General features: G+C 40.5%; 1 protein-coding gene across 1 annotated transcript; it reads left to right on the top strand.

Moving 5' to 3' along the window:
• Positions 1–138: 138 nt before the first annotated feature.
• PDHA1 (pyruvate dehydrogenase E1 subunit alpha 1) lies at positions 139–20,992 on the top strand. The gene is made up of 11 exons (XM_057718469.1): positions 139–309; positions 11,839–11,898; positions 12,471–12,644; positions 13,440–13,566; positions 14,287–14,378; positions 15,237–15,329; positions 16,163–16,318; positions 16,557–16,628; positions 18,045–18,112; positions 19,290–19,398; positions 19,918–20,992. The coding sequence occupies exons 1-11, from the start codon at positions 253–255 to the stop codon at positions 20,080–20,082; spliced, it is 1,173 nt and encodes a 390-aa protein (XP_057574452.1). The 5' UTR covers positions 139–252; the 3' UTR covers positions 20,083–20,992.
• The last annotated feature ends 15 nt before the right edge of the window (positions 20,993–21,007 follow it).

Genomic DNA, 21,007 nt, shown 5'->3' with positions numbered 1-21,007 from the left:
AAGGATCCCTTAGCCTCGCCCTCTGGCTCCGACAGCCAATGGGCGGCCGCAGGCCTCTCAGGTGGGCGGGGCACGCCCTGGGAGCCGTCCTGGTTGGCCCGCGGCCCGGCGCGGCGCTTGACGTCTCTCCGTTGCGTCGCGCTGCCGTTAAGTGGTGGCGTCCGCTCCGGGCGCCTGAAGGAGACTTGGGGGCACCTGGGACGCGCTCCTGGGGTTGTTGGGAGTCGCCGTTGCCGCCGCTGCCAGCACTCCATGAGGAAGATGCTCGCCGCCGTCTCCCGCGTGTTGTCGGGCGTTGCCCAGAAGCCGGTGAGGCGACGTGAGCGACCCGGGGTGGGGCGCGAGCGGGGCCGAGGCGGGCCCGAGGCCGGAGGACGCCAGAGGCCAGGCCGAGCGGGCTGAGTGGGCCGGGCGGGCCGGGCCTCTTGGAGCCGCGGGCCTTTGTTCTGCCTCCACGTCGTGCGCTCCATTCCTGGCCTTGAGAGCGGTGGCTCGGCCCTCGGGCGCCGACTGGGGGAGGGGGAGCTTTACAAGGTCCGCGTGGAGGTCAGCCGTGGCTCCTGGTGCCGGGCTAGTCGGTGCACTCCGGAGGGGCCCTTTCGTTTACTGCAGACACAAGGGGGCCTTGGGCTTCCTCGAGTCTCTAGTTGACCGCCTCATCCCGGCCCGCTCATTTTAAATCCTCCTAAGTTGCTCTTGACTGAGAATCCGGAGATTGAGTGGCTCCGTTCAGACATCAGTTTCATCATTTACTAGTTTTGTGACTTTGAGCAAGAGTTTTTTGTTTTTGTTTTTTCTTAAACATCCGCTTGCTCAGTTTCCTTATCTCTAAAATGGAGGTGAGAGCACTTAACTCGTGGGGTTGGTTTTTTTTGGTTTCTTTGGTGTTTTGTTTTTTAAATGAGCATGAGAGACAGGCTTAAACAAGTGACAAATATGTAAACGTTTTCCAGTAGCACCTGGTATATAGTAGGTGCTTTCTGTGTTATTGTTACTATTTGAGTGCCCAGTTTGGTATACATTTGTTGAACATTAGCGCTGGGCTCTTTGGAGGATTCACGCAGGTAGCTCGCTTCCTACCCTTTCCTCTTCCTCAGCGTTGAGCTCTTGGTAGTCAGTTCTAGAGCCGTCTAGCAGAACCCAGAGGGAAGCGCCCTTTTACCTTACACACACGCCCTTAAGAGTAAAAGTAGCTCAAGAAAACAGCTGTGGTGCTTGGGAGGGTGGGGTTAGAGGTGAGCGCTGTTTATGGCTCCAGCTTTTAGATATGCCTAGCCTAAGGTTGTAGCGTTTTAACCTCTAGGCACTGGGGGGTGGTATTACTTGGTATAACTGCAGCCAAGCCTTGACTTGCAATTCTGGCTCTAGTAACTGTCCCAAGACTTTGTGGCAACTCTGTTTGGTAGGGGCAGAGATAGTCAAAAGGTAGGAAGTGTACCCCTCCAGGAATGCTATTTGAGTAATCCTTATTAGCATTTACATTGTAACTGCATCTACCTGAGGGGCAAGCACATTTCACTGTTCTCTGTTTCTGCACACACACACAGCTATATCCAGCACTTATTGAGGTCTTAATGTGTGCCAAGCACTTGGCTAGTTAATCTCCATAACATCAGTTTTTAGTTGAATGTAAGTAGTAGAAACATATTTTCAACATTATACAGGGCCTTAGTTCTGTATTATGCTAAATTTAAAAGACTGCGTTGAAAAAGTAACACTTTGAATTGGTGATGTTCTACAGGAAAAAGAAAATTTGTGAATTTTCAAATTACTGTCACCTCTGTGTCCCTATGAGCAGAGAGAAGTCATTATTTACAATCAGAGGCCCATTCCCTCACCTGTCTGAAATATTCCTGGTTGTGTTTTTGGCCTCCAGCAATGTTGGCATGAAATGCAGATTGCTCTTCATCCTCACCTCAGTAAAACGTTGGCCTTTTCAAACATCATATAATACAGCTCAAATCAAACAAATCAGATTTGGGTTAGAATCATCTGTTAACTAGATAAAACAAGAATGGAGTATAACTATTTAGTCAAACATTCTAATTGAGAGAAGGTTATTCTGGCAGAAATGGGCTACTGTGCAGAACACTTCTTTCTTTTTTAAATAAAAAAAAATTTTTTAATGGGGATGAGAGACTGAGTTACTGCTCCTTTGCACCACCCTTCTTTTTGGTTCCTATGCATGTTTTTCCTGCTGCCTGCATATGTGGCATTAATTATACTAAGGCACAGAGAAAAATATTTTGAAGAATTCTGTATGAACCCTGGATTGTGTGTGAGCTGAAGCTCTGTCCACTCCCTGTAACAAAAGCAAGTTGCCTAATCAGTGTTTCTATAAACAGTAGTAAATCGTGAAATGTCCCCAGAGTGCTCAGTGCACTTTGGGCTCTTGGGTCCAGTGTGCTCATTCATCTATCAGGTTTCAGATGTATTAACAGGCTACTTAGATAGAGTTCAGAGTGTTTATTTTAGAATCATCATAGACTTCTGTTTTCTTTTTTTAACCTATTTCTCTTAATGCTAAAAAGCTCATTGTTAGCTGAAGGAAAAAACACTTAAAGCTCTTAGTCATGGACTGAACAAGTTTCTTGTTCCATGAACCAGCATGCCAGATTCCCAGTGATTCTGGGTTTAACACTTAAGTCAGCACGTCAGATGTTAGTCCCATCGAGACAAACTATGACCAGTTTCTTATCTAAGCATAAAGGACTCAAACATGTTTAAGGAATTTATCTTTTAACAAACTCATTATATGAATTAAAGTAGTAATTTAATTTAATAAAGTAGTATTATAATTCATTGCCATCCTTCAGCCAATCCACCAAAACCTTCAGAAACTGGATGCTAACACCTCCTATAGAAGGTTGAGAGTCTCTAAAATGAAAGCAGAGAGCCCAATGTAACTTAACTTAAACTTACCTGTGATTTCATCTTTGAATGAGGTTGAACGTTTTCAGAGTGCTTATTTCATAGAAGATTAAATTGCATTTAAAATTTTTATTCTTTTTCTTATTGATTGTATTTCCATTGTGATCCCTTCTTTTGTGAGATTTTTACTACCAATATTCTTTTGTCTATTTTTTCTTTTTCTTTTTTTTAATTTAGTTTTGGCTGTGTTGGGTCGTTGTTGCTGTGCACAGGCTTTCTCTAGTTTTGGCAAGTGGGGGCTATTCTTCATTGTGGTGTGCAGACTTCTCAGTGCAGTGGCTTCCCTTGTTGCAGAGCACAGGCTCTAGGTGCTTGGGCTTCAGTAGTTGTGGCGTGTGGGCTTTAGGGCGCACAGGCTCAGTAGTGGTGGCTCGCAGGCTCAGTAATTGTGGTGCACGGGCTTAGTTGCTCTGTGGCACGTGGGATCTTCCTGGACCAGGGATCGAACCCTTGTCCCCTGCATTGGCAGGCAGATTCTTAACCACTACACCACCAGGGAAGTCCGTTTTTTTGTTCTTTTTAATTTAATTTTTTAAAAAGGTCATTTTATTTATTAATTTTTGGCTGCGTTGAGTCTTCATTGCTGCGTGAGGGCTTTCTCTAGTTTTGATGAGTGGAGGCTACTCTTCGTTGTGGTGCACAGGCTTCTCTGTGTGGTGGCATCTCGTTGCAAAGCACAGGCTCTAGGTGCACAGGCTTCAGTAGTTGCAGCACATGGGACCAGTAGTTGTGGCTCACAGGCTCAGCAGTTGTGGCACATGGGCTTAGTTGCTCTGTGGCATGTGGGATCTTCCCGGGCCAGGGTTCAAACCCATGTCCCCTGCGTTGGCAGGAGGATTCTTAACCATTGTGCCACCAGGGAAGTCCCTGGCTTTTTAATTAGTAGGTAAGATTTGGTAGAATCTGACTTTTTGAAATATTTTCCTTCTCTCACTTGAGTGGTTCGATATATTTAAGAACTTAGTTTTTATTTTTCAAAATTTGAAACAACTTGTCCATGGTCCCTCAAAGGAATCCCATTTAACAGAGAAGCTTTTTATGCCTCTCCAGAGAAAATGAATGGTAATCTTTTCAACAATCTCAACAGTTAAAAGTTGTGATATACTCACACTTCTTTTTTTTTAATTGAAGTATTGATTTACAGTGTTGTGCTAATTTCTGCTGTACAGCAAAGTGACTCAGTTATACACATATATACATACTTTTAGAGTATTCTTTTCCAATATGGTTTATTATCCCAGGAGATTGGATATAGTTCTCTGTGCTATAAAGTAGGACCTTGTTTATCCACTCTCAATATAATAGTTTACATCTGCTAACCCCAAACTCTCAGACTGTCCCTCTTCCTCTGCCTTCCCCGTTAGCAATCACAAGTCTGTTCTCTATTCTGTGACTGTTTCTGTTTCGTAGTTAGGTACATTTGTGCCATATTTTAGATTCCACATATAAGTGAAATCATATGGTGTTTGTCTTTTTCTTTCTGACTTACTTTACTTAGTATGATAATCTCTAGTTACATCCATGTTGCTGCATATGGCATTCTTTCATTCTTTTTTATGGCTGAGTAATATCCCGTTGTATATATATACCACATCTTTATCCATTCATCTGTCAGTGGACATTTAGGTTGTTTCCATGGCGCGGCTATTGTGAATAGTGCTGCTGTGAACATAGGAGTACATGTATCTTTTTGAATTATAGTTTTGTCCAGCTATATGCCCAGGAGTGGGATTGCTGGATCATGTCGTAGTTCTATTTTTGGTTCTCTGAGGAACCTCCATACTGTTTTCCATAGTGGCTTCACCAACTTACATTCCCACCAACAGTGTAGGAGGGTTTCCTTTTCTCCACGCTGTCTCCAGCATTAGTTATTTGTAGACTTTTTAATGATGGCCATTATGACTGGTGTGAGGTGGTACCTCATTGTACTTCATTGTTTTGACTTGCATTTCTCTAATAATTAGTGATGTTGAGCATCTTTTCATGTGCCTGCCGACCATCTGTATGTCTTCCTTGGAGAAATGTCTGTTAAGGTATTCTGCCCATTTTTTGATTGGGTCGTTTAGTTTTTTGTTGTTAAGTTGTATGAGCTGCTTGTATATTTTGGAAATAAAGCCCTTGTCAGTCACATCATTTGCAAATATTTTCTCCCATTCCTTAGGTCTTTTCGTTTTTTGTTTGTTTGTTTTGTTTTTTATGGTTTCCTTTGCTGTGCAAAAGCTTGTAAGTTTGATTAGGTTCCATTTGTTTGTTTTTATTTCTATTGCCTTGGGAGACGGACTTTAAAAAAACATTGGTATGATTTATGTCAGAGAATGTTTTGCCTGTGCTCTCTTCTAGGGGTTTTATGCTGTCATGTCTTTAAGTCTTTAAGCCATTTTGAGTTTATTTTTGTGCATGGTGTGAGGGTGTGTTCTAACTTTGTTTACTTACATGCAGCTGTCCAACTTTCCCAACACCACTTGCTGAAGAGACTTTTTCCCATTTTATAGTCTTGCCTCCTTTGTCGAAGATTAGTTGACCATAGGTGTGTGGGTTTATTTCTGGGCGCTCTATTTTGTTGATTGATGCCTATGTCTGTTTTTGTACCAATACCACACTGTTTCGATTACTGTAGCTTTGTAGTATTATCTGAAGTCTGGGAGAGTTATGACTTCTGCTTTGTTTTTTTCCTCAGGATTGCTTTGGCAATTCTAGGTCTTTAATGGGTTCCATATAAATTTTTGGATTATTTGTTCTAGTTCTGTGAAGAATGTCATGGGTAATTTGATACAGATCACATTAAATCAGTAGATTGCTTTGGGCTGTATGGCAGTTTTAACAATATTAATTCTTCCAATTCAAGAGCATGGGATATTGTTACATTTCTTTGAATCATCTTCAGTTTCCTTTATTACTGTTTTATAGTTCTTGGCATATTGGTCTTTCACCTTCTTGGGATAAACCTGTTCCTAGGTTTGTGGGGGGTTTTGTTTTGTTTTTTTTGAGGGGGGGGTGATTTTAAAAGATTTTTTTTTACATTTCCTTTCTGATATTTCATTGTTACTGTAAAGAAATGCAACCAACTTCTCAATGTTAACCTTGTATCCTGGTACTTTGATGAATTCATTTATTAGCTCTAGTAGTTTTTGTGTGGAGCCCTTAGGGCCTTCTATGTATAGTAACATGTCATCTGCACATAGTGACAATTTTATCTCTTCCCTTCCAATTTACATACTTTTATTTCTTGTTCTTATCGAATTGCAGTGGCTAGGAATTCCAGTACTGTGTTGAATAGAAGTGGTGAGAGTAGGCGTCCTTGTCTTGTTCCAGATTTTAGTGGGAAGCCTTTCAGCTTTTCACCATTGACTATTATCTTGGCTGTGGGTTTCTCATAAATAGCTTTTGTTACGTTGAGATACGTTCCCTCTATACCCACTTTGGTAAGAGTTTTTATCATAACTGGATGTTGAATTTTGTCACATGCTTTTTCTGCGTCTATTGAGATGATCATGTGGTTTTTGATTTTTCTTTTGTTAATGTGGTCTGTTACATTGATTTCTTAATGTTGAACCATCTTTGTGAACTTGGGATGAATCCCACTAGGTCGTGGTGTGTGATCTTTTTTATGTATTCTTGGATTAGGTTTGCTAATATGTTGTTGAGAATTTTTGCGTCTATATTCATCAAAGATACTGGCCGGTAATTTTTTTTTTTGGTGGTATCTTTGTCTGGTTTTGGTATCAGAGTGATGGTGGCTTCCTGGAATGTTCTTGGGAATGTTCCCCCATCCCAATCTTTTGGAAGAGTTTGAGAAGAATCAGTATGTGGTCTTTTTTTTTTTTTTTTAATAAATTTATTTATTTTATTTATTTATTGGCTGCATTGGGTCTTCGTTGCTGCACACAGGCTTTCTCTAGTTGCTGCGAGCGGGGGCTACTCTTCGTTGCGGTGCACAGGCTCCTCATTGCAGTGGCTTCTCTTGTTGTGGAGCACAGGCCCTAGGCGTGTGAGCTTCAGTAGTTACAGCACATGGGCTCAGTAGTTGTGGCTCACAGGCTCAAGAGCACAGGCTCGATAGTTGTGGCACACAGGCTTAGTTGCTCCGTGGCATGTGGGATCTTCCCAGGGCAGGGCTCGAACCCGTGTACCCTGCATTGGCAGGCGGATTCTTTACCACCGCGCCACCTAGGAAGTCCTATATGTTCTTTTTTGTGTGTTTGCTAGAATTTGCGTGTGAAGCCATCTGGTCCTGGACTTTTGTTTGTAGGGAGTTTTTTTTAATTACAGATTCTACTTCAGTTCTAGCGACTAATCTGTTCAAATTATCTATTTCTTCTTGATACAGTTTTGGTGGGCTGTATGTTTCTGGAAACTTTTCCATTTCTTTTAGGTTGTAAAATTTGTTGGCATATAATTGTTCATAGTATTCTCTTATGATTCTTTGTCTTTCTGCAGTATCGGTTGAAATTTCTTCTTTTTCGTTTCTTATTTATTTGGGTTCTCTTTCTTTTCTTCTTAGTGAGCCTGGCCAGAGGTTTGTCAATTTTGTTTATCCTTTCAAAGAACCAGCTTTGGTTTTATTGATTTTTTTTCCTATCGTTTTTTAAATTTTTATTTATTTCTTCCCTGATCTTTATTATTTCCTTCCTTCTGCTGACTTTAGATTTGTTTCTTTGTTTGTTTGTATATTGGCTGTGTTGGGTCTTTGCTGTGCACAGGCTTTCTCTAGTTGTGGTGAGTGGGGGCTACTCTTAGTTGTGATGTGCAGGCTTCTCATTGCAGTGGCTTCTCTTGTTGCAGAGCACAGGCTCTAGGTGTGTGGGCTTCAATAGTTGTGGCACATGGGCTCAGTAGTTGTGGCGCACGGGCTTAGTTGCTCTGTGGCATGTGGTATCTTCCCAGACCAGGGCTCGAACCCATGTCCCCTGTGTTGGCAAGCGGATTCTTAACCACTGTGCCACCAGGGAAGTCCTGACTTTAGGGTTTGTTTGTTCTTTTTCTAATTCTTTTAGGTGGTATGTTAGGTTGTTTATTTGAGATTTTTCCTGTTTTTTGAGGAAGGCTTGTATTGCTATGAACTTCCCTCTAATAAGTGCAGTTGCTGCATCCCATAGATTTTGTATGGTTGTGTTTTCATTGTCATTTGTCTCAACGTATTTTTTAATTTCCTCTTTGATTTCCTCATTGACCCGTTGGTTTTTTTAGTACCAGGTTGTTTAGTCTGCATATAATCATTTTCTTCTCATTTCTTTTTCTGTGGTTAATATCTAGTTTCATGCGATGTGGTCAGAGAAGATGCTTGAAATAATTTCTCTACTCTTAAATTTGTTGAGGTTAGTTTTGTGGCCTAGTATCTTGTCAGTCCTAGAAAATGTTCCATGTGCACTTGAAAAAAAATGTGTATTCTGGGTTTTTTGGATGTAATGTCCTGAAAATATCGATTATGTCTAACTGTTTTATTGTATCATTTAGGATCTCTGTTGCTTTATTGATTCTTTGTCTAGGAGATCTATCCATTGATGTAAGTGGGGTGTTACAGTCTCCTATTAGTATTATATTTATGTCAGTTTCCCCCTTTATGTGTGCTAGTATTTGTTTTATGTATTTGCGTGTTCCTATATTAGGTGCATATATGTTGACGAATGTACTCCTCCTCTTGTATTGATCTGTTTATAATTATATAGTGTTTTTTATCTTTATGGCATTAAAATGTATTTTTATTTATTTCGTGTTGGGTCTTAGTTGTGGCAGGCAGGCTCCTTAGTTGCGGCTCCAGGGCTCATTAGTTGCGGCATGTGAACTCTTATTTGCAGCATGCATGTAGGATCTAGTTCCCTGACCAGGGATCGAACCTGGGCCCCCTGCATTGAGAGTGCGGAGTCTTCTCCACTGCGCCACCAGGGAAGTCCCTGGCATTTGTTTTAAAGTTTATTTTGCCTGATATGAGTATTGTGACCCCACTTTCTTGTTTCCATTTGCATGAAGTGTCTTTTCCCATTCCCTTACTTTCAATCTATGTGTGTCCTCTGGGCCTCTTGTAGGCAGCATATTGTAGGCTCTTGTTTTTTTTAACCAATTTGCCACTCTGTGTCTTTTTTTGGAGTATTCAGTCCATTGACATTTAAGGTAGTTATTGGTATGTATTTATTGCCATTTTAAACCTTGTTTTCCCATTGATTGTATGTTTCTTCTGCCTTTCTTCTGTTTTTCTTTTTGTGTTTTGATGATTTCTTTTTATTTTATGCTTGTGTCCTCTTCTTTTTGGTTTTTGTGAATCTATTGTATGTTTTTTATTTGTAGTTGCCCTGTTTTTCAAGTATATTAACCCTTTTCTATATCTAGACTCAAACACGTTAAAAAAAATCTACATTTTCTCACTCTTTCCCCACATTTTATGATTTTGATGATCTTTTTTACATCTTCATGTTTATCTTTTTGCTGTTTCTTGTGTTTATCATCACTTTCAAAATAGGTTTTTTGTTTTTGCTTTTGTTTGTTTTTGATGTGTATACTGGCTAATTTAAGTGATTTACTTTCCAATTGTGATTTCTTCCTTATATCTTTTCTATTTAGCAAAGACCTTTCAATATTTCTTTTAGGGTAGGTTTAGTATTGCTGAATTCCTTTAGTTTTATAATTAACTCTTTGTTTTTCTCTTGCTGCCTTTAGAATTCTCTCTAACTTTTGCCATTTTTATTATATGTGTTGGTGTAGGTGTGTTTGGGTTCATCTTGTTTGGGACCCTCTGTGCTTCCTGTATCTGGATATCTGTTTCCTTCTTTAGGTTTGGGAAGTTTTCAGTCATAATTTCTTTAAATACATTTTCAGTCACCTTTTCTCTTCTCCTTCTGGAATCCCTGTTATGCATAGGTTGGCACACTGTATATTATCCCATAGGTCTCATATTGCTTTCATTTTTTTAATTTGTTTTTTTTGTCTGCTGTTTTGATTGGGTAATTTCCATTCTGTCTTCCAGATCATTTATTCTTCTGCATTATTCATTTTGCTGTTCATTGCCTTTAGCTCAGCTTTCATCTTAGCAAATGAATTTTCTAATTTTTCCTGGCTCCTCCTTACGGTTTCTAGTTCCTTTTTACAGTAATCTGCATTTCTGTTCATAGCCTTTCTTAAGTCCTTTAGTATTTTCATTATCTTCTTTTTGAACTTGGTGAACTATTTGAACTGTTAGACTGAAGAGGTCTGTTTCGTTGTCCCTTCAGGGGAATTCTCTTGGTCTTTTAACTGGGAGTGGTTCCTCTGCTTCTTCATTTTGCTTATATTTTTCTTACTCTGAATTTAGGAGAAACAATTATCTACTGTAGTCTTGGAGGACTATTTATATGCAGGAGGGTCCCTGTGTAGCTCGTGTGGGTTCAATATTTTTTTGGCATGAGGGCTGTCTCTGGTTTGGATGCTTGCCGTCCCTTTCCTACCGTCTCTTTCCTAAGCGTGTGCTGGCTATTATCCCCCTGATAGGGGGTGTGTGGGTACGTGGCCCGCACGTTCCCAGGGAGGTGGGGGCAGTGGTCGGTGGGCGCCCAGTCATGGGACCCTTGGCGACAGCAGTCCACATCTGCCTCTAGAGTCTGAGATTGCAGTGGAGGCTCGTGTCTGCCCCCAGAGCTCATGTAGGCAGTACCCTGCCGCCTGGCAGCAAGCACACGGAAGAAAGAAGCTCCTGTGGTGGTCCCGCCTCTCTCCTCATGCGCCCAGCAGTGGCCCCTTGCCTCTCTGGTGGGCTCAAGCTTCTTCCACTATTCCCTAAGTTGTGACTCTCTCTACCTCTAACTTAACTGAAGCATTTATTTCTAGCATTTTAACTTTTTTCATCCAGCAATGTCATTGTCTTTGTTGGCTTTAATCAGATAATGGTATACTGATGGGTCAAAATAAGTAGATAATAGCTTTCTGCCTATTGGCTTATACACTTAGCAGATCAACCTTACCCCTTCTCACCAAGATCAAGTCCAGCGCTACAAGCTGGATGGTAAGGTAACACACTGTATGAACATATCAAAAGTACTTTTTGTGGAATCTGAGAAATGTGCTTCAAGTCTGCATGAGAAGAAGTCATGTTGGTTTACAGATGTGTGACGTGGCAGAATCGTGCCTAAAATAGTACAGCACTCCTAATTGATTAAATGTTTGTGGTCTAACCTGGACCTTAGCCATCACATAGAGAGTACTTTTGCTGTGAGCAGAGTGACAGAGTGAAAAACATTTCTCCCAGCTTTTAAGCGGTGACACACACCTGAACATCAAGAAGGGAGCACTGTTATAGAGAACATCTTCCTTCTGGTGCTTTAAGAGGAGCCTATCCAAGACAGAGACTATTCAAATCATAAAACACCCCTCAAATCTTTTGTTTTTTTAAGTCAGGGAATGCTAAGTATCTTTTCTTTTGTCTTGTACATTTCTCACTAAGGTGTTTATTTCATGCTTTGAGTAGTTTAAAATATTTTTCTTATGGTACTGTTTCATAGAGAAGTGATTTGCCTCAAATAGGAATTGAATCACAGTTTTATTTGAAGAACAATTCTGAAAGTAAAGCTTTAGCTTGCTCAACATATCTGGTTATGACTAAGAATAGCATAAATAAACACCCCACAGATAATCTAGTTTCTTCAATTTGGTCATTAACTTTGTTATATTTTCACTGTAATGTCTTTGAAAACAAAGTGACTAAATAGATGGGTTTGGGTTTTGCTCCCTTTCTTTTTCTGCTGTTTGCCTTCAGATGGGGATACAATCATGTTTCACTGGCCAAAGCATGGGTTCATTTTGGAAGACAAATTCCAAACACAGTGAACAGAATGGAAGATAAGTTCATGAATGTGTTAGGGCTCTTAAAGTTCTCGGATTGCATCCTGATAACTGATGAACAATAAAAAGTACTGATATACTTGTGTATTTTGATCTTTAAAGGCAAGCAGAGTGCTGGTGGCATCCCGTAATTTTGCAAATGATGCTACATTTGAAATTAAGGTAAGAGGTATTTTGCTTTGTGTTAAAAATTTTTTCCACAGGTACACTTTGATAGATAGTTTTACCTTTGCAATAGAGCATTTGGATATTCATGCTTTTTCACCATTTTATTCCAAATGTTCTGGAATCAAAGATTCAGAGAAGTTTAGCAAAAAGTAGGATTTATTCCTTTTATGTAACAACAGCATTTTAGTAGTTTGGAGCAGGAGAGCAAGCTAAAAAAACTAAAGACCTACTCTAAGATTTAAAACATTTGTATAAGAAGATTCTTAGGATGCTTTTTTGAAAGTTTGTCTTTGAACCTGTAACTCAGTTGACTTCCAGGGGTTTTCAGTGAAAGTCATCTTAGAAAGATTTCCTTCTTCCAAAACCCCATCTCATTGCACAGTGAATTTTATGAAGGAATCAGAAGCAATATGCAGCATTTCAGATGTGCTCGTCTGCTGGTTTTCAAGTTAAATATTTATAGTATTTGCTGGTTTTCGAGTTAAATATTTCGAGTTAGCTCTTAGAATGGGTTGGCAATGTTTACATTGTAGTGTCTGAGAGAGAATTGTCTGAGTCCATTTCAGAAATGTGATCTTCACCGGCTGGAAGAGGGCCCTCCTGTCACTACGGTGCTTACCAGGGAGGATGGGCTCAAATACTACAGGATGATGCAGACTGTTCGCCGAATGGAGTTAAAAGCAGATCAGCTGTATAAGCAGAAAATTATTCGTGGTTTCTGTCACTTGTGTGATGGCCAGGTGAGTGGTAGTTTCGTAATAAAACTGTGTTACTTAGGAATTTAAGTATGGTGTATGTTTATTGGCTTCTACCCTGCTTTATTTGTCTGAAGGATCTGAGGCTGATATTTTAGAATAAAAATGAGAATGCCAAGACCTGCCAAGCTTATGCTAAAGAGTTTAGTTGTGCATCACATAGCTGATTTCTTATGCCATTATGGCATTATGATCACCTGTACTGGGTATACTTCTAGGGGAAGGGTTTTTGTTTTGTTTTTTTGTTTTGTGGATTTAGGCCAAGTTTTGCAAAGTCAAATGCCTACCAGGGACTGGTTGGGTAAGATATATGAGTGAAGGCTGCCAGCTGTACAAAGAATCGAGAATGGTGACAGGGACTGGTAGTGAACTAGAGCAGACAGACCCCACCTGCAGGGGAAGTCATAACTTGGTTCCATGCAGTTGGTGCCATGTGGAAATACGGGGCTAATGCTTCCTGTTGTTTATATCTTCGAGAGAAGACAGACATCTCCATTTTCATGTGAAATTCCCCAATGTTTTAATATTCACATCTGATTCAGGATTTTTTCAAGTCACTGTATAGGCTTAAAAGAAGCAGTAGTATATCTGTGGATTGCCAGTTTATGGCTCTGGCTTGGGCCTTACCCTCTACTCTGTTCCTGGTGAAAAAATAGAGCTACTTGTTGTGGTTATTAATGAAGAGTTCTACTAGGCCAAATGTTTCATAATAGTCTAGGAAACCTTTTAACCAGAAATGTGTATTCTGTTGACTCATTGCTGCTTCTTCCTTGAATGCAGGAAGCTTGTTGTGTGGGCCTGGAGGCCGGCATAAACCCCACAGACCATTTGATCACAGCGTACCGGGCTCATGGCTTTACCTTTACTCGTGGGCTTTCTGTCCGAGAAATTCTTGCAGAGCTTACAGGTTTGCTATTAATTTACAAAAAAGGGAAATTAAGTGAATTAAGTTTTCAAGTCTCCTATTAAGATGCTAACCGTTTATAAGTTAACATTAAAACCTTTTTGAGGTTAAAAAAAAAAAATGAAGCTGAAGCCAAAAAAAGACCACTCCCTTTTGGTGCTCTGGTACCTCTGTTGTACTTTTGAGTAAACTTACCATTTTTGAGGTTATCTGGCCTCTCGGGTAAAAAGGTCAGCTCTCTAAAATCAGAATAGTGTTTATCACACAAGCATGCCAGCAGAAATCTAGCAGTCAGAGAAAGTAAATTGAGTATAAGTATTTCAATGTGTAGAAATTAAATTCTAGGAATCTTCTTAATAGTCTTTTTGTCCACCTTGACTCTTATACCAGTGAACCAGTGTAGGAGAAATTGGCAGATGTTTGGACCTGGCAAAAAAAAAACAAAGTCTAGGGTACCACGCTAACATCTGAAGAAAACGCCGTGATTAGAGAGTTGGAAACATTGGAAAGGTCAAGGACATGGGACTGGTCTGACCTTCATTATAACAGGGCCAGGAGACAAGGAGGACTTTATGTATTTGCATAGAGGGACAGGTGCTTACGTAGTTGAATTGGTGTCTGAGTTCTAATGGTTGAGCCTCTATGTAAATACTCACGGTGGGGTTTTGTTTGTTTTATATATTTGGTTTGTGATGTGTCATTTTTATGTGCTGCCATTTCTAGGACGAAGAGGAGGTTGTGCTAAGGGAAAAGGAGGATCGATGCATATGTATGCCAAGAACTTCTACGGGGGCAATGGCATTGTGGGAGCTCAGGTAATGGAGGACTAGGATTGCATGATTTCTTGGGATGTGGCTCTGGCCCACATCTTTGCTGCATTTTGTACCCCAGAAAACTTCCCTCTGAAGTACTTCAGTACTTGGGGGGCATGGTGTGCTTTAAATGACCTGTTGCTTCATAGCCTATCATTTGATTATTTAATAAATAGATTTGGACAATGATCTAAAATGTGTTATGTTTTATAAGCAAGCAAGAGTTTCTAGTAGTAGGACATAGCTTTGCCTTTTAATTGATATTTAAGTACATTGATTGCTTTGTCACATCCTCCTTGCCACACCCCTCTCCCAGCTGTAGACAGTGCTGACACTGGTGCCAAACCAGGAGAGGCAGGCAGGTGGTTAGGATCTTGGCCTAGTTTGAATCTAAAGCCAGCTTCTGTGGTTATGCTGTCCTCCTTGGTCTCATCAGTTAGTAAATAATAAACAAGTAACAGTATAAAATCTTATCTAGATTGTTCGGTTTACTTTCTAATATGTTAAGGTTCTAGCATCTAGGGTTTTTTCTTTGTTTTTGGTATTTTTCTTAACCCTTGTTTTTTTTTGTTTTTTTGGGGGGGTTATTTGGCTTTTTAGGATTAGTAGTTGACTCTTTGAATGCAGAAATGTTATTGCTTAACGGTTGACATAGAATACGAATATTAGTTATTCCTGTTGCTTTGCCAGTTTGTTTATAATATTGGGGGTAGGGTAAGTAGAGACAGGGTTGGGGTAGGGAGAGCTTGTAGGGACAGTGTCATTTCTGTCTCACATTCTAGACAGGAGTTAACATTCAGAGCATTAATTTCTTCCCTCATGGATTTCTGTGGTTCCTTTCTTGGTTGTCCTTAATGTTAGGTGCCCTTGGGAGCCGGGATTGCTCTGGCCTGTAAGTATAACGGAAAAGATGAGGTCTGTTTGACTTTGTATGGCGATGGTGCTGCTAATCAGGTGAGTATGTGTCTCTTAACTTTGCAATAATGATTACAGTTTTATGTCCAAGGTATTGAATAGTCATAGTTTAGTTTGTGGCGAAGTAGTATATTGCTTACTAGTTGAAATGGCCATTTATATGGCAAGCTAAAATTTGGTTTTGTGGCCACATTAGAGATTTACATCCTGGCATTGCTTCACAAGTGCTTTATATGGGTGTACTCCTAGGAGCGTGCTCACCTTTGCTTTACCTCAGTGCTCCACAGGCTCTGTGGTGAAGGACCGATTTACATTTTAACTTTGCAAACCAATTCTTAAACCATTACTGTAACGTACAGACTCATTCTCTTGAATGCCGAGGCATTGTGAGACTCCTCTCATAGTTTCTGAGCCCTGACTCTTTCTGCTCTTTTGTCATGGTCTGAGTCATCACCAGTCTGTGGCCGACACTGTGAGAGGCCCTGCTCTGGATGCTGATTCTGAGACACTGGTTCACTCTGGTTGTCCAGAGGGTCTCATAGAATTTATAGTAAAGCATAGGTAGCTGTAGTACATTTTTACATGTTGCTCTTTTCCCAGTGTATTCTATGCTACTGCCTTGGCCCCAGAGAAACAAGTATCTGGCTTGTCAGTTTCTTAGTTGCAAAAGAGATGATGTGTTTGTTGTGCTCCCCCCCCCCCCCCCCCGCCAAGCACACACACTCCTTTGCTTTGGAAGCTGAGTTGTAGGTGAGGTGTTTCACCCTCTCTGAAAACTTTCTCTGTTGGGTAGAACAGCGACTGTTGTGGATGATGACGTCTAGAGGAAAACAGCAAAATGAAACCACTTGAACTTTTATACATACTTCCAGGGTCAGATATTCGAAGCTTACAATATGGCGGCTTTGTGGAAATTGCCTTGTATTTTCATCTGTGAGAATAACCGCTATGGGATGGGAACATCTGTGGAGAGAGCAGCAGCCAGCACTGATTACTACAAGAGAGGTGACTTCATTCCTGGGCTGAGGGTAAGGACACCTGTTGTAGAGCTGGGGCTACACCCTCGTGGCCTGGGCACTCCGTCAAGTGCCCTTGACAATCTCAGACAAATCGGAGAGTTCTATTTTCTTAGTGGATGAACAGGCCATGTAAAATGAACGTGGTTTTAGGCAGTTGGATTTATGCTCTGCCGCTTTTCTTTTTAAAAATTGTATTGAAGTATACTTGATTTACAATGTGTGTTTAATCTTTCTCATTTATTAACAGGTAGATGGAATGGATATCCTGTGTGTCCGGGAGGCCACAAGGTTTGCAGCTGCCTATTGTAGATCTGGAAAGGTAAGAGTTTTCTTGTAGGCCTCTAGGCTAGAGATTTCTAATGATAGTTATCTGTCTTAAAGTTAAAAGAATGCCTCCTGTGCCTATTGTAGTAATTTAGGGGTAGCTGCTAATTGAGGTGTGTGAGATAGAAGGAGGGTCCAGTTAAGTGAATCAGGTCCCTTCATAAATAACGTGTCTTGGTAACTCAGGTTTTGGGAAACGTCCCATGTTACCCCCATTTGGGGTAAATCTTTTTCTTCCGGTGCTCCCTCAGCATTCTGCCTCCGTCTTCATTGTGACAGTCTATTTTGCCTTTTGTTTTGGTTAATTATGTGCCTCCAACTCCCACCCCCACCCCCATTAATTATAAGCCCCTGAGTGCATAGACTGGGGGCTCCCACAGTGCCCCACACAGAACTTTGCTTATGTAATAGGCATTCAGTATAAGTTTGTCTTCTGTAAATTAATATGTTTAAATTATGTAGTCTTAGTCTTGCTGTTTCAGTCCTAACAATCTTGACCTCTCCAGTTATAGCAGTGGAGGGAGAAGAGAACAGTGAGATTGGCCTAAAAAGAGGCTTATGTGCTATCTGAGCCGGTGGAAAGATGTTCTTCACCCTAAATTAGTGTTCCGCAGCCCAGAAAGCAGGTCCCTGAGGTTTGACCTTTCAGTGACTTCCCCCATGTATGCATTTGGGCAGTAATGCAAATAAGATTTGGCTGGCAGTGATGAAAATGGGAGAGAGGGTGAAGTGGGGAGGGAAGTGTAGAGCAGTTGAGCAAGTGAGTGAGTGTCAGGTCGTTGGTGCCTGCCAACTTTCTGTTACACACTAGCCAGATCTGTGTGAAGCAGGATTGGTTGTCAGCCCCTACGAAACACTGCATGAAATGGGTGCGAGGTAGAAATTCACCTGCCCAGCCTGTCTTCATGTGTGCTGGAAGTGCAGAAGAAGGGAGAACTAGAGGTTTGCTTTTCATCTTATTTTGTTAAGGTTTATGTTATTTTTCTCTAGCCTTATCAGAATGCTTATAGATGATTTCACCTGTGACTGGAGGGAAAAGACTAGCATATTGACCCTGAAGATTAATGCCATCCTCACTTCCTAATAGGCTTTTCTTCATTAAATCTATGCTGTTCTTAAAGAATTATAAATCAAATACAATATTGGTGAAATAGACAATTCTTTATGTGATGTCAGTGGGTTCTGTAACATGCTAAATGCCTTTTTGATTCAAAATAAGCTGTAGCTTTCATTAGTAAGTTCCTATTAAAAATAAGACAGATGAAACGCAATAAATAGGTATTGAAAATGAGAAGAGATAACTAGACATTCTTGACAACTCAGATCTGATGAGAGTATTTGATTCTGCAAAGGGTGTACATTTGAGGCTGTGCCCATTGTTTCACCTAACCTCCACTGGATTCTGTTTTAGGGGCCCATACTGATGGAGCTGCAGACTTACCGTTACCATGGGCACAGCATGAGTGATCCTGGAGTCAGGTATGGTCATGGGAAAACTGAGTGTGGGGTCCAAAGTGGATGGGCTTTGAGTGGTGCTACTTCCATGAAAAAGCAAAGCATTTCAACATTAGCTTTTGAAGCCAGACACCAGTTGGCTTCATGCATTGATTTAGTAGTCTGAGCCTGGAAAAGCAGTGCCTTCCAATGAATTGGTTCCAATATAGAAAGCATCCTGAAAATTCCTACAATATATAGTGTACATGTTAGTTAGCAGGAGCACCAATAAGAAAACAATTGTAGAGAGGAAATGTTGCATCAAACAGGCCTGATGGTAGAGTACTTGGGGGCATTTACCTTTTGTGGCTGTTACCGCAAATTCTCTCATGGCATATTCCTCCATTTGAAAATGTTCTGGCTGGTATGGAGCAAGACCAAGTAGCACATGGGATATTCCATATGTTGAAATAAATCAGTCAAAAAAAGAGATAGGAGTTTTGTCACCTAGTAACTCCGGCATGTAATGCTGCAGTCCCAGAGTGTGGCATAATTAAAAGAGTAGATTTAGTCAGAGTAAGCCATGATAAGTCTTTGAGTGTAGAACGAAGGAAAATGTTATAAAGAGCAGCTTACACGGAAAAAAGCACTTTGTGTAATTATGCTGTGTTTAAAAAAAAATGGTAGAGCCTTTCTTTGCTTTTAGTGTTATTTCAAGTGATGTAGGACAAGGATCAAGTATACAATCAAGAATTGGAAAACCTTCTCTCCATGTTTTTGTCAGCCACACTGCTCTGGGGTCTTAAGGGGAAAAAGGAAAGGCACACTGTTTTCCTGCTAAGCATTGTGCTGCGTCAAAGGCTATAGCTATCACCACAGAAAACCACCTCCCCTGCCTCCACCCACATAAGGAGGCGCCACCACTACCTTCATGCCCTACATCTAGATCAAAGAAGCGAATAGAAACTCTGGCCCCTTGGTTGCCGGAATGCCAGAGAAGCCAGGTGAATTGCCATTGTAGAGTTTTCTATAAAGACAGAGCAGCTCTTACAGAATGTTAGGGTGAGTTCTTGTATTTCAAAGTATAATTCTGCTCTTCCTGTGGCGACATACGTATTGATATGCTCCTTTGTCTCTCAGGAACGTACTGCTGTGTTGCACAGACTGTCTTTGCTATATTGGAATTGTCCTCACCTAAGTGTAACTGTTTCCCTCCGTATAGTTACCGTACACGAGAAGAAATCCAGGAAGTTAGAAGTAAGAGTGACCCTATCATGCTTCTCAAGGATAGGATGGTGAACAGCAATCTTGCCAGTGTTGAAGAACTAAAGGTATAGTTACTCTTGATGGTTTAAAAGTCTGCCTTTGAAGGTTGGCTCCTTTTTGAGCAGTTTCTCCTCTACACACAAAGCTGCCACTCCTAGGTAAACTAGGTAAGTAAATGAGAAAGTACATATTGTATCGGTGTTGGCCAAAAAGTTGGTTTGGGTTTTTCCGTAAAGATTGTATGGAAAAACCTGAATGAACTTTTTGGCCAACCCAGTATTTTCACAGGACATTCGTCAGTCATATTGTGAAGCCTTTTAAATTCTTCCAACGGTACAGTTCTTTGTTAAGTTCATAAATGTTCCCTCACCAGGGTATCTATGTAAATGTTGATGTCTGTACTCCAGAATACTCCTTTGTTGATCGTTGTGTCGTTTTTAAAATAACGTCTTCAATAATAGCACCTAGGTATACTTCCAGTACTAGTAGAAGAGTTAGACTAGCAACAGGTTCCAAGTGCGACTAGTTGGTACCTAAGATGCTGTCTATTCGAAACATCTCTTGAACTGTAATCTGATTTTTAGGAAATCGATGTTGAAGTGAGGAAAGAAATAGAGGATGCTGCCCAGTTTGCTACAGCTGATCCTGAACCACCTTTGGAAGAACTCGGCTATCACATCTACTGCAATGATCCACCTTTTGATGTCCGGGGTGCAAACCAGTGGATCAAGTTTAAGTCCATCAGTTAACGTGAGATGGTTACACCTTCTGGGGGTTATTTGGCAGCAACTGTAAGGGATGCTTTGTGTTCTCAAATTTGTTAGGGAATAAATTTGGCAGCAACTGTAAGGGATGCTTTGTGTTCTCAAATTTGTTAAGGAATAAAAACCCATAGAAAGAAAGTGTGTAGTTTTAGATAGTATAATTGCATGTGGTTTGTACAGTGTTGCATTAAAAGATGTTATTGCACACTTAAGTATTAGTATTGATCGTATACAGGTTGTTTTAGTTATATAGGTGTAAAATAGGTAATAGAGTTTACTTAACCCTCCCAATTATTTCTTTAAAATAGTTCTATTTGATTTAGTCATATACTAGTTTAACAAATGCTTTTTTAGTTACTAAAAGGAGAAACAATTCCTTATAAGCCTGTCCAACTCTGCCACCTTTTGGGGGGGGGGGGTCATTGTCCTGTCCCTCCCAGTGCCCAACAGCTTACCTAGTGTACCCTAACGTGCACACACACCCCTGTTTGTGTGCATGTCGGTGCTGAACCATCGTTTCTCCTTAATAAAACACATGTCTCCTTAATAAAACAATATTTATTATAACCAGGCCAAATAACTTAGTTTTCTCCATTTATATATTCAACATAAATATGAAGCTATTTTCTTAATAGTTTTCTATTTACATTCATATCAAACATTAAATACAAGGCATATGCTATCTTTTTTGAATTTTAAGTGCAATTCCAGTTAACAGTAATGTATGGAATGTATAATATTAAAACTGAGTCCCAGCCTTTTTGTTATTTTAAACACCTGTTTCACCTTTCCAGCAAATATTTTTTCATTCACATAAATTACAGTTCCTTTCTGAGGAGTCCGTAATACTCTGGGATGTCAAGACCAGGTTTTATAATCACTGTTTTCACAGTACAGTGCAGTTCCACAG

The sequence above is a fragment of the Hippopotamus amphibius genome, chromosome X (genome assembly GCF_030028045.1).
Source record: "Hippopotamus amphibius kiboko isolate mHipAmp2 chromosome X, mHipAmp2.hap2, whole genome shotgun sequence".
Lineage (NCBI taxonomy): Eukaryota > Metazoa > Chordata > Mammalia > Artiodactyla > Hippopotamidae > Hippopotamus > Hippopotamus amphibius.
The sequence above is the reverse complement of the archived record's forward strand: the minus strand, read 5'-3'. Positions and strand labels throughout refer to the sequence as shown.

Excerpts from the sequence above, each read along its gene's own strand:
- PDHA1 (XM_057718469.1), top strand. The coding sequence starts at position 253 with ATGAGGAAGATGCTCGCCGCCGTCTCCCGCGTGTTGTCGGGCGTTGCC. Across the intron at positions 15,330-16,162 it reads GCGATGGTGCTGCTAATCAG|GGTCAGATATTCGAAGCTTA; the intron begins GTGAGTATGTGT and ends ACATACTTCCAG. Across the intron at positions 19,399-19,917 it reads CCAGTGTTGAAGAACTAAAG|GAAATCGATGTTGAAGTGAG; the intron begins GTATAGTTACTC and ends TCTGATTTTTAG.